General features: G+C 63.0%; 2 protein-coding genes across 3 annotated transcripts; one reads left to right on the top strand and one right to left on the bottom strand.

Moving 5' to 3' along the window:
- The first annotated feature begins 922 nt into the window (after nt 1–922).
- On the top strand, nt 923–7135 carry FSTL3 (follistatin like 3). 2 transcript variants are annotated; one of them, XM_061188917.1, is made up of 6 exons: nt 923–1087; nt 2454–2639; nt 3882–4016; nt 4822–5037; nt 5568–5795; nt 5886–7135. In XM_061188917.1, the coding sequence occupies exons 1-6, from the start codon at nt 985–987 to the stop codon at nt 5957–5959; spliced, it is 942 nt and encodes a 313-aa protein (XP_061044900.1). In that variant the 5' UTR covers nt 923–984; the 3' UTR covers nt 5960–7135. The 2 variants fall into 2 exon arrangements, with proteins under 2 accessions (XP_061044900.1, XP_061044901.1); XM_061188918.1 differs by lacking the exon at nt 3882–4016.
- A 1006-nt stretch (nt 7136–8141) lies between these two features.
- Nucleotides 8142–11837, bottom strand: PRSS57 (serine protease 57). Its single transcript, XM_061188916.1, has 5 exons — nt 11759–11837; nt 11272–11425; nt 10158–10302; nt 9514–9768; nt 8142–8378 (listed from the first exon to the last, which is right to left on the bottom strand). The coding sequence occupies exons 1-5, from the start codon at nt 11835–11837 to the stop codon at nt 8166–8168; spliced, it is 846 nt and encodes a 281-aa protein (XP_061044899.1). The 3' UTR covers nt 8142–8165.
- Nucleotides 11838–12424: the final 587 nt, after the last annotated feature.

Genomic DNA, 12424 nt, shown 5'->3' with positions numbered 1-12424 from the left:
ACAAACACAGAGGTGCTGCACAGGACCCATGAGCCTGTTGGGGTGCCCTAACAATTTGGGAGGCCCCCAAGATCGAAGGGATCAGCTCCAAAATGGGAAAAGCATCCTGCTGCACTGAGGCCCCAGCGGACTCAGTGCTTCCCAGGCCCACGCTGATGTGGCCATCATAAATTGTGGGAAACCCAGGATTCCAGGGTGTCCCAGGACAGGGAGCACTGACCCTTGGAGGAGAGAAGCCAGCAAGTTGTTGATGTGGCCTGGGGGCACGGTTTGCAAAGGCCTGGGGTGTTTGGTGCAATCTCAGGTGTGAGGGGCAAAGGCCAGGCACAGTGGGCACTGTGGAAATCTTGTGGTATGATTATTGCTGTCAGCGATGTTGTTGGGACCATCGTGTCTCTGGGGTCTCTCTCTGCCACACCTCTTTGCCTCTGTTTCCCACCCCGCCAGCCTCCCCATCCCCCCACGCGCTCACACCCAGCCGTGCCCACCGGCTCCAGCGGCCAAGTGGCCAGGCGGGTGGCCGGGGGGTGTGATTAGGGAACTGGCTGGGGCTGAGGTCCCCGGGTGTGTGGGCGTGTAGGGACGGGGAGGACAGGCCAGGAGTCCAGAGCACACTGGGGCCACCCCAGCGACCACATGCAGACCACGAAGCGCACGGATCCGCAGACGCGCTCCCCTTGGGTCACCGGCCAGTCCCCCAAACGCACGGCGACACCTCGAATTCACAGCCACCAGCCAGGCTCCCGGGTCGTGCCCCCGCCCCCCACCAGCTGCCGCCCACATCGCGCGCGACACTGCCCCGCGCCCCGCCGTCCCCGCGCCCCGCCCCGGCCGGCCCGCCCCGCCCCGCCCCGCCCGCAGCCCGCGGGACCTTTATAGGGCGCGCCGGCCGCGCGCTGGAAGTGGTGCCGCCGCCGACCGCCCGCCCGCCCGCCCGCCGCCCGCGCGTCCGACGCGGGGGCCGCCGCCGTGTCTGCGTCCGCCATGCGTCCCGGGGCGCCGGGGCTACTGTGGCCGCTGCCCTGGGGGGCCCTGGCGTGGGCCGTGGGCTTCGTTGGCTCCGTGGGCTCGGGGGACCCCGCGCCCGGTGAGTGGGGCGGCCGGAAGGGGCGGGTGGGGCGGGCCACCCACGTGGGCCTGCCCGGAATGCGGGCCTGGGGGCGAGGCCGGGGGGCGCGGCGGCGGGGGCAGCTGGGGGCAGAGAGCGGTGACCCGTGGTGACCCGTGGTGACCCGTGGCCGCTGCAGGTTGAATCCGGGAGGGCTTGAGACTCCCCTCCCCCAGCCCCAAAAGGCCCAAAGGAGGGTCACCAGGAGGTCAGGAGAGAAGATGTGACTCCTTCACAATTTATTTATCAAGAATCTAGTCACAAGAGCTGCTGACAGTTATTGGGCGCCTAGTGTCTGCCTCTTCCGTCCTGGAATCCACGCAACAGCCCAGTAGTGTGGGCACTCTTCTGCCCGGTTTCCAGGTGGGGAAACTGAGGCACAGGGTCACACAGCTTGTAATTGGCAAAGCGGGGATTTGAACCTGGACCATCCGGGTCCCGATGCCCCAGAAAGGCAGGGCTGGGTGGCTGGACTCAGGACCTCCAGCTGGGGTCTCAGATTTTCCCTGGGTCTGGTTCAGGCAGACAGGTCATTGGAATCTCACACCTGCCACTTGCGGAGGTGCCGGGGAAGTCACACCCCCACTCCTGGCCTCAGTTTCCCCTTTTATACGGGGTGCCAATGTGCTGGGCTCCCAGAGCTGGTCCCTGGGAGGCGCTCAGCACAGAGCCTGGGAGCTCCATGGAATGGGGGCCGTGGCCACCCCCGCCCCCACTTAACGGTGCAGAAACCGAGGGCCATCTGCCCCCCACCCCACCCTGCAGCCCCACCCCAGCCCCGCAGTGAGGGGAGAGCCAAGCCCCCTCCCCGAAGGCCGCGTCCCCGGGGAGACAGTGAGCTCATGCGAGGGGAATGTTCCCGAGTTGGAGTGAGTAAGAGGCGGGCCAGGCGAGGGGGGGCTGCTGGGCGAGGGGGCTCCGCGTGCCCTCGGGCGCTGTCTAGACAGAGGGCAGAGGCGGGAGAGGCGGCTCCAGGGCCCGCTGACCCTGACACGTCCAGCTCCGGGTGTTTGCCTGCTCGGGCAGGATGCCAGGCCCGGGCTGGGGGCCTGGACCCTGGGGGGAGAGGTTCCCAGGAGGGGTTGGGGTGGGTGCTGCAGCAGTGTTGGGGCTGGAGCCCAGAGAGGAAGGGTCTCCAAAGAATCTGCAGCCAGGGTGGGGACACCTGTGCGGTTCTCTGCCCCTCCTTCCCAGGTCAGGGGCAGATTATCCTCTCCATAATTACTGAGCACCGACTGTATGCATCGCCATGGCCGGCAGCTGGCTGGAAGGCCAAGGCCTGGGTGTGGGGAGGGGCACTGGAGGGCACCTCTGGCCACGTGGGAACTGGCCCGCTTGTCCGCAGGTGGTGTCTGCTGGCTCCAGCAGGGCCGAGAGGCCACCTGCAGCCTGGTGCTGAGGACGGACGTGAGCCAGGCTGAGTGCTGTGCGTCTGGTAACATCGACACCGCCTGGTCCAACTTCACGCACCCGGGGAACAAGATCAGCCTCCTGGGCTTCCTGGGCCTCGTCCACTGCCTCCCCTGCAAAGGTGAGACCCTGGGTGTCGGCCGCAGACCAGGATCACTGTGGTCAGAGGCGGGACAGCCGAGAGTGAGCCCCCCGTCTTGGGGGCAGGCAGAAGCTTGAGGCTGCCGGCACGGGGATCCCAGGCTCAGAGAGGGGTTGTGGGCCTTCAGGCTCCCAGCTTAGCCTCCTGCAGGTGAGGATTCAGGAAGCTCCAAGGAGTCCCCAGTTTGGATTCCAGCCTCTAGGCCCTTGCTCACGAGGAGCCCTCTGCGAGGGTGGCCTTTCCCACCTGCACTGCACCTGGTGGATGTGCTCACACCTACCTCCTAGGAAGGTGGATTCTCCCTGACTGGCCAGTAGGGTTTGTGACCCCACACTCAGTGTTCCCAAACACTTATCTGCCCTTGACCCCGCAGATTCCAGGGTCTGGGGTTGGGCTTAGCTGTGGTTAAACAGCTTCATGTTTAACAAGCATGTGCCTCTGCACCATGCTCTGCAAAATGCTGCCTCCCCCATCAGACTAGGGGCTCTTTGAAGGCAGAATGAGTGAATGACTAAGTCAAGACATCGTCTCTGCCCTGGAGAAGGGGTTGGGGACCTTCCCAGCCCCCTGTGCAAGGCTGAAGCTGCAAGGACCCAGAGGGCACAGGGGAGCATGACTTGAAGGAGGTGGGCTCTAGAGCCAGGGTGCTGGCGGATGATTAGGAGTTCGCCAGCTGGAGAAAGCATAGGGGAGAGCATCAGCAGAGACCGTGGCCTGGGATCAGACCCTGGTGGGTGGGGTCAGGACAGGGGCACAGGGAGGAGGCTGGAGCTGAGGGCTGCAGACCTGCAGGCCAAACTGAGGAGCCTGACTGGCCGCTGGGATGTGATTAATCCCAGATCAGCCTGGCTGGGTGGTCCTAGACTCAACTGCCATGTGCCCTGGCTCCCTCCAGAAGCCCCTTTGGCTTCTGGGAGGAGGACAGACTTCAAAAAGTGCCTGGCCTGGGCATGACATGGTCCAGGACCCCCTCCCCCCCCACCTTGTCTGGCCTTGGGGACAGGAACTCAGCCCTGCCACTTCTGTTCTTGCTTGCGTGAAGCCACCCCGGGGAGCGTTTCCAGATGTGCGTGTGGGCGGGCAGCATGGGAGGCGCCCAGGTGCAGCCCACATGCCCTGGCAGGGGGACATGGGGGGCGCCAGCTAGTCTCTTAGGAGCATCCATCATTTTCTGCTCACCCTGTAAGGTGGGTTTCCCCATCAGCCCCACTTTACACACAGGGAAACTGAGGCTGAAACGTCAACTCGAGCTCAGAGACGGCCCTCCAGACCCACAAGCCACAGAGCTGGGGGGTCCATCGGGTCCGGCCTGGAGTTCTAACGCCGAAGTGCCCTGGCTGTCTCCAACTCACAGCTGTAACCGTTTGCCCCTTTTGTAAAATGACGACAAAACGGCACCACCTTGTGGGGGCAGATGGGAGGCTGCACTGGGCCTGGGAGGCCAGAAGCAGCCGTTAGCCGGGCCTGAGTGGGGGCGGGGATCTCAGAGAGGGACTTGTTTCCCTACCTGAGAAATGGGGCTGCGGGGGGCGGTAACCACTAGTTCGGAGGGCTCGGGCTGTGGGAGGCCCCCTCCTCAGGAAATGAGCCTCAGACCAGGCCGACGCCCCGCCCTCCCTGACACCTCCTCCGGGGAGGTCCTGGCAGGCACGGGGAACAGACGCTGCCCGTCCTCCCCATACCCGCGCCTGGACGGGGTGGAGCCCCCCGCCCCCCCCCCTCCCGCGGGCTGACGCAGCCGGTCCCCCGCCGGCCTTCCCAGAAACGCGCGTAAATCAGGGAACAGACGTCAGCCCGAGCGGGTGGCCCAGCTGCGGAGCGAGAGCTGGACCGGGGGCGGAAGCCCGTTCCTCCCGGACCCCCAGATTCCGGGCAGAGACCCCCCTCCCGCCCACACTGAGCCCCGCCCCCCGACAGAAGCCCGCCCCAGGAGCAGCGTCGAGTCCGGGTCCACCCGGGCCGTGGCTGAATCTCGCCCCTAACGGTCCCGCCCCCAGACCCCCAAATCAGTCCCCTCCCCCGTAGGCCCCGACTCCGGACCGCCCCTCACTCCGGCCCGGCCTCTATCCCTCGGAACAGGGGGCGAGGGCGCGGGGGGCTCTGAGGACCTCCGGCCTCGGCCACGCGCCCCAGCCCACACGTGTGTGTCCTCTGTCCACAGATTCGTGCGAGGGCGTGGAGTGCGGCCCAGGCAAGGCCTGCCGCATGCTGGGGGGCCGTCCGCGCTGCGAGTGCGCGCCCGACTGCTCGGGGCTTCCAGCGCGCCTTCAGGTCTGCGGCTCGGACGGCGCCACCTACCGCGACGAGTGCGAATTGCGCGCCGCGCGCTGCCGCGGCCACCCAGACCTGCGCGTCATGTACCGGGGCCGCTGCCGCAGTACGTAGGGGCGGGGCCTGAGGGAGGGGCGGGGCCACCGGGCCTGAGCATCCTGTAAGAGGCCGCTGCCGCAGCGCGTGGGGGCGGGGTCTGCAATCCAGGGTGTCCTATTATGTCTTACGGATTTGGGCGTGGCTTGTGCTAGGCGGGGCTTAGATGGGAGCTCGTGGGCGGGGCCTAGTGAAGGGAGTCTATTGTCCCGCGAGAGTGTCACTGGATTAGGTCTTTTGTGGGGTCATGAATGAGAAAGAGTTGGGTACAGGTTTGGAAAGGGGGGTTCTGGGGCTCATATGGGGTGAGAGATACGAGTGTGTGAGTCAGAGAAGCTTACTGGTGCAATCAAAGGGGGGAGGGATTGAGGGTGGATCTGGAGTGTGGGCGCGGTTCTTGGAAGGGCACGTGTGGCTTCTGGTGCAACAAGGGGGCCGCGTCTGAGGGTGGGACCCTGAGGGCGGGCTCGCGGCGGGGGCGGGGCCCGTGGCCCAGGTTAGGAGGAGCGCCCCTGACCCTCCCCGACGCCCGACCTGCAGAATCGTGCGCGCACGTTGTGTGCCTGCGGCCGCAGTCATGCGTGGTGGACCAGACCGGCAGCGCGCACTGCGTGGTGTGCCGCGCGGCGCCCTGCCCCGCGCCCTCTAGCCCCGGCCAGGAGCTCTGTGGCAACAACAACGTCACCTACATGTCCTCGTGCCACCTCCGCCAGGCTACCTGCTTCCTGGGCCGCTCCATCGGCGTGCGCCACCCGGGCAGTTGTGCAGGTGCGGCGAGGGGCGGGGAGCAGCGGCGGGGTCTAGCCCCCAGCCCCTCTCCGCGCCCGCATTTCTCTTTTGGTCCCTCCCGCTCTGCAGGCACCCCCGAGCCGTTAGATGCTGAGTCGGAGGAGGACGAGGAGGAGGAGGAGGAGGAGGAGAACTTTGTGTGAGCCTGAGGGACCGGCCTGGGCCTGGCGTTCAAGGCTTCCCCGTTTTATTTATTGCCGCAGCAGAGTCTAATTTATGTCCCACGGACACTCCTCAGAGCCTGAACCGGGACCATTTTGGGAGCCCTGTTGCCCCCCGACGATATCTTGGAAGGACTGGGGGAAGGAGGCCTGGGAGCAGGGCTGGTGGGTGGGGTGCCACCCCAGGCCTAGGTACCTTACTGCCCAGGAGGACCCCATGCTTCTGCTTCCTCGGGGATAACTCTATTAATTGTCGCTGCCACCGAGAGGGCTGGGGATTTCCTGCCAGCAATTAATGAAGAGGCACCCTGGCCTCTATTGATAGAACAGGGACCATGGGGTGAGAGGGGGTCCACGGCCTGGGTGTGTATAGATGAGCCTCAGAACATGCCCAGACCCCAGACAGGCCAAGGAAGCAACCAGTGTCCCCCACCAGCCCCAGGGTAACCAAGGGGCTTACCTTCCCTCTCCCTCCAGCTTCCAGTGTGTTCTGTGAAGGCCCCTGAGAAAAGCCCAGCTTGTCCCCAGGGGCAGGGTGCCATCTGGGCCTCTGGACACAGGACTTGGGCATGGAGAGGCCGTATCTGCCCAGAACAGGGCACTATGTCCAGTGGTGCCCAGTCCACTTAGGGTGGGACCTGGTGGGATCCCTGCTCACCCACTGGCCCAGGATGGAGTATAGACACCAAGACCCACTGCACACCTGGCATCCTGGAGCCGTGTGTCTGAGGGGCACCCCAGTGCCTGCTGCCCCGTGCACAGGTGAGGTCCAGACCCGGGACCCTCTGTCCCCCGCATCCTGCCTTGGCCACGCCTCTAGGCCCAGTTCCCAGCTGAACCCTCCCTGCCTGCCAGCTGGGTTCCCTCCATCTTCCTGGGCTGTTGCTCTTTGTCACCTTCCTGTGCCTGTGTGTAGACTGGAGGTTCAGACCAGGGTGGAGGCCCAGCGGGGCAGGAGCCCAGCTCCCCGAGTTTGGAGCGAGGAGCACAGGGCAGTGGTGCTCGTCCGTGTCCTTCCCAGCCTCCAGGAAGTGCCTTACCTGTGACACCTGGAAAAGTGTCCTTGAGCAGTGGGTTCGCCCGAGCCCCCGACAAGGCAACCTCCCCCGCCCTGGGGTCCTGCCTCGCCTGCCAAAGAAATAAACACTGAAAAAGCCACTTTGGATGTCCAGGCCTTGGTTTGCCCGCCACCTCTCTGAGCCTCTGTGCCTCCACTTTGGTAGGGGGTTACCAGCCTGGGTCCTGGGGTGCTGTGATGCTGGTGCATAGGGTGTTCTGGAAGCATCCGGAGCAGAGACACAGGTGTATGTCCTTGGGGCGGCCGCTGCCTGACTCGGGGCCTCAGTGTCCACCTTCAGGCAGTGGGCGGCAGCCGAGGTAGAACTGGGGCAGGTGGGGTGAGGGTGGGTGGGAGAGTCTTGGCCTTTATGGGGCAGGGGAGGGGAAGAGGGGGGTCAAGATGGCTTAGGGCAGCCCCAAGAGGCCACCTGGTTTAGGGTCCAGAAACGGAGGCCTGGCCTGGAAGGGTTGGAGGTACCATAGTGACACTAACACGATTAGTAAAAGTACCAGCTGGGACTCGCCCAGCCTTGCCGCCAGCCGGGCACCATTCGCTCAAAGCGCTTTTCAGAGGGTGAGGACAGGCTTCACTTTTCAGAGGGTGAGCCAGGCCAACCTGAGACCCCACCCTGAGGACCAGAGACCCTACCCTCTCCCGGCCTAGGTTTCCCCATCTGGGGGTGGGGTTGGCTGGAGGGCAGAGGAGTGGCGGTTCAGGTAGGGGCCAAGGCGGGGAGGCCGTCCCAAGCTCGGGCTGTGAGGCGGGGTGGGAAACTCCAGAGGGGTCAGCACGGTGAGGGTGTGGGAGGGTGGAGAGGGGCCCAGGTCATATGGCTCAAGGTCCCTCCAGAAGGGAGTGGTGGAACTGGACCCCCCGCCACGCTGAGGCCAAGGAGAAGCTCAAAGACGTGGGTGGGCCCTGGAGGCAGACCATGGTGTCTGGTGAGCCAGTTAACACTTTATTGTGTTATTTTGCCCTTTTTGTTCGGAACTGATGCCCCCCTACCCCACCTGCCACCCCACACACACCAGGCTTCCTGGGGTTTGGGGGCCCATGGACCCTCTGCCCCAGCCACGGAATTTTCCAGGCCGGAGCTAACCTCATCTTGTGCACCGGCGCTGCTGTGGTTCAGGCAACTCCTGCAGGGCCCCCAGTGGTCCTGGGTGGGGGGCTGGGCTGGGGGCCGTGCGGGCCCCGCCGAACCACGTCCCAGATCCAGGTCACGAAGGCGGACACCAGTGTGTACACGTCGGGGGTCTTGGGGTCGCCACACCAGACGCCAGAGAAGGAGACGAGGCCATGGGCCCGATTTCTGCAAACCAGGGGCCCCCCAGAGTCTGCCTGGAGGTGGAGGCAAAGGTGAGGCCAGGGGTCCCTCTCTGGGCCTCACTTTCCTTAAAGGAGCTCATACGGGTGAATCTGAGAAGGACCCTCCCTGCCTCAAAATCCTTCCATGGCTCCCTAGAGCTTTTACAGCAAAGACTAAGCTCCTCACCTCAGCCTTTAAGGCCTGGAGGATCCAGCCCCCACCCACCTGTCTGCCCTCCTCTCGCCCGACTCACTTGGTTCCAGCCATGCCAGCCTGCCTTGCTCTTCCTGCAGCAAACCAAGCTCCAACCTCTAGGCTTTTGCATATTCTTGAGACCCGTTACTGCCCCCTGCTGGACACTGCTTGTATAAATACACAAGTCTAACCTTGTGCAGTGCACGACTTGCGCAGCTGTACACAGCAGCCCTGTGACTGGTCTCTTTGCCTGGCATGCCTCCCCTCAGATCTTCTCAAGGCCCCTCCAACTCTCAAAAGTACTTTCCTCAGAGAGACCTCCCGGAATACTCACCCTAAAACTCCTGCTTCCTCCTCTCCCCTCACCTCCCCAGACCTATCACCCTAATTGTCACCTGGAATCAGCTCTGACCCTAAGAAGTAGGTCCTATTTGTGTGACAGTTTTACAGATGGAGAAAGTGAGGTCCCGAGAAGTGAGGTGACTTTTCCAAGACCACACATCTGGGAAGTGGCTCAGTCTGGACGTGGACCCAGGCAGTTGGGCTCCAGAATCTGAACCACTGCACTCTCGTGGCTGGAACAAAAGACACCGCCCCCCCCCCCCCCACACACACCTGGGCTGAGTTTCTTCCTTGGCACCGGGGCCAAATTTGCCATTAATCCATACAAGGGCTTAGGAGCAGGAGCTTCTTCCTTGAGATCTGGACCCTGCTTTTTTTTTTTTTTTTTCCTGACACTGCTTTTAAAGACACAAATCTGTAGCTCTTTGTGCAGTGTGCAACCTGCACAGCCATACATGGCAGCCCTGTGACCCTGGGCGACTCCGTGCCCTTCCAGGGCCTTAGGCGAGGCCCATCTGGTCAAAGGTGAGCTGGGACTTAGTTCCCAAGGCTCTGCCCAGCTCTGACCCTCTCTATGGGCCTCAGTTTCCCCACGTGGTAAGCAGGCAGGACAGAGACTGAGTGTCTCACCGAGCAGAAGCCACGTCGCTGGCGGTCCCCACTGCAGGTGCAGAGCATGGCAGGGCTCAGCTGCCCCCTCCAGGAGCTGTTGCAGACGTCCAGGCCCAGCACGCGGACCTCGGCCTCCATCAACACAGGCGGCAGCTCCTCGAAGTCGGACACGGAGCCCCAGCCGGCCACCTTGCACCGTGCCCCGGCCCTGGGTGGCCTCCGTGGCAGCCCCAGCAGCCCCACTGCAGGACCCAGGATGGCAGAGCTGTTCAGCTGCAAGGGGAGCACTGAGGTTAGACCCCCCCACCGCAGCCACCCACCACTGCTCCTGCCTGTTTACCTTTCTGAGTTTCTTCTTGGCCTCATGGAGAGAAGTCAGTGGCAGCCGTCATTAGGCTGTCAGAAGGCCCTGCCGTTTTCACCACCACGCACCACCACCCATCAGGCCTCAACTGCCTCAGACCAGGACTCTGGTCTTCCCCAGCCTCCAGGCCTCCAGTCTCACCTCCTCAGCTGCCCAAAGGGTCTTTCGAACGAGCCTCTCCTTCCCTGCTCTGAGCACTGGTGCTCACAGGATCCCAACAGCTGATTTTAAACAAATCAGGCCATCGTGGGGGGCCGGGGACCCGCGTCTGGTCCTCGTCCCCCACGCAGCGTCTCACCTGCAGCAGACAGATGTCACTGGTGTGGGTGGTCGGATGGTAGTCGGGGTGCATGAAGACAGCCGAGATGCTGAACACCTGCTGCGTGGCCTCTGCGGTGTGCAGGTCGTGGGCCCCTAGCACCACCAGGCCCGTTCGGGGGTCTCTGCGGGTTGGGGAGGGCGGTTGTGAGCAAGGCTAGGGTGAGGGCCGCCCGGCACGGGGCTGGGTCTCTCCCCACCTGCCAAGCAAATCCATGTCATCCTCACACCAGCCCGTGATAATAAGTGTCACATTTATTACCGTTCCACCTCAATTATGGTATTAACTCCAATCGCAGCAATATTAATTTAATTTAATTTTTTTTTGGCCACACCGCGTGACCTGCAGGATCCTAGTTCCCTGACCAGGGATTGAACTCGCTCCCCCTACAGAGAGAGCATGAAGTCCTAACGACTGGACCGCCAGGGAATTCCCGCTGCAGTACTTTTTTAAAAAAATTTATTTTTTTTATTTATTTATTTTTGGCTGCATTGGGTCTTCGTTGCTGCGTTCGGGCTTTCTCTAGTTTCGGCAAGCAGGGGCTACACTTCGTTGCAGTGCCCGCGGGCTTCTCATTGCGGTGGCTTCTCTTGTTGCGGAGCACGGGCTCTAGGCACGCGGGCTCAGTAATTGTGGCTCGCGGGCTCTAGAGCGCAGGCTCAGTTGTGGCGCACGGGCTTAGTTGCTCCGCGGCATGTGGGATCTTCCCGGACCAGGGCTTGAACCCGTGTCCCCTGCATTGGCGGGCGGATTCTTAACCACTGCACCACCAGGGAAGCCCCTGCAATATTAATTTTAATACTTTTTATAAAAATATACTTAGAATGAGTATAATACTCATTATATTTATTCTAATTCCCACCTCGATTATAGTATTGCCTCCAATAATTTCAATATGAATGTTAGTAATCGTTATAACAATATACTCAGGACAAACATAACGGTTATAACATTGGCTTATGGCCACGGCTGCTGCTCCTTCCCTACTTCTCCTGCCGCCCCCCCCTTCCCTGGTAAACTCCCCCAGCTGAGAGGCCTGTCTGCACGAGCCCTCGCCCCGCCCACACCAGGGCACCCCCTCATCCTGGCTCACCTGTCGCTGAAGCAGTGGGCGGCCGACACAACCCAGCGGGTCCGCAGCAGGAAGCCCCCGCAGTGGTGCTGGCCCTGGAAACTCACAGACGCCATGTAGGGCCGGGAGTGGGGGGTCACCTTGTGGCCCCCGATGATGCGGGACGCCCAGGAGCCTGCAGGCAGCGTGGGCAGCGGGTCAGGGAAGGGGCAAGATGGGGTAGGGGTCAGGCTGGGCGGGGAAAGAGGCAGAGATAGACAGAGAGACACAGAGATGCCCAGAGAAGGCCGTGGAGTTTGCCGGGAGAGGGGTCGGGTGCACTAAAACCTGGGCCCGGGCCTGGCCGAGACCCCAGCTGGGCCTCCTGCCCACCTCCCAGCTGAGGCCCGAGAGGAACAGCCATGCAGGGGGCTGAGTAACTGACCACGGGGCACTACCTGGAGCTTCCGGGGTGGGGCCCCTGTATGGGGCTCTGATGGGCTTGGCTGGGCTACTCGGGGGTCCTCACCTGGGGGCCTCATGGGCAGCATCAGGATGGCGGTCACAGTCAGCAGCAGGCAGTCCCAGCTCCCCTCCCCGGGCCTCATGGCTGCTGCAGGTCGGCCTCTCCCTGGAGAGCTCTGCAGGCCGTGGTCCACCCACCACTCAGCGGCCCGGAAACGGGGAACTGGGCTGTGGCCTGTGGTCAGAGGCCCCGCCAGCCCCAGTTCTGAGCCAGTGCTTCGGAAAGCCTGATGATTCTCCTGCATCGGGGTTGTTGATGATAATCATAATGGCATGGGAAGCCAGGAGCCAGGGCAGTGGAGTGGGCACGGGGGCTCTGGGGAGCTCCTGGCTCTGCCAAGACATGTGACCCCAGAGGTCCCTTATGCGTGCCATGCCCCGGTTTACCCAGCATCTCCCAGGTACGCAGTCGGCAGCACGACAGCCCTCGCTGCCCCTCAGGGCCGGGGACCAGCTCTCCAGCTGAAGGGGGTCCGGGCCCAGCCCTGCCCGTCACTGCCTCAAACCTCAGTTTCCCCATCTGCAACCCCAGCCTCCGGAAAGCCTTGTGACTGCTGCTGCCTTTGTTACATGTATTGAGGTATTGAGTGCCTACGGTATTACCAGCCTCCGGTAAGTGCTGGAGATGGAGCGCGATGTGACAAAGGCACCCACCCTCACGGTGCTGGCG

This window comes from Eubalaena glacialis, chromosome 4 (genome assembly GCF_028564815.1).
Source record: "Eubalaena glacialis isolate mEubGla1 chromosome 4, mEubGla1.1.hap2.+ XY, whole genome shotgun sequence".
NCBI lineage: Eukaryota > Metazoa > Chordata > Mammalia > Artiodactyla > Balaenidae > Eubalaena > Eubalaena glacialis.
The sequence above is the reverse complement of the archived record's forward strand: the minus strand, read 5'-3'. Positions and strand labels throughout refer to the sequence as shown.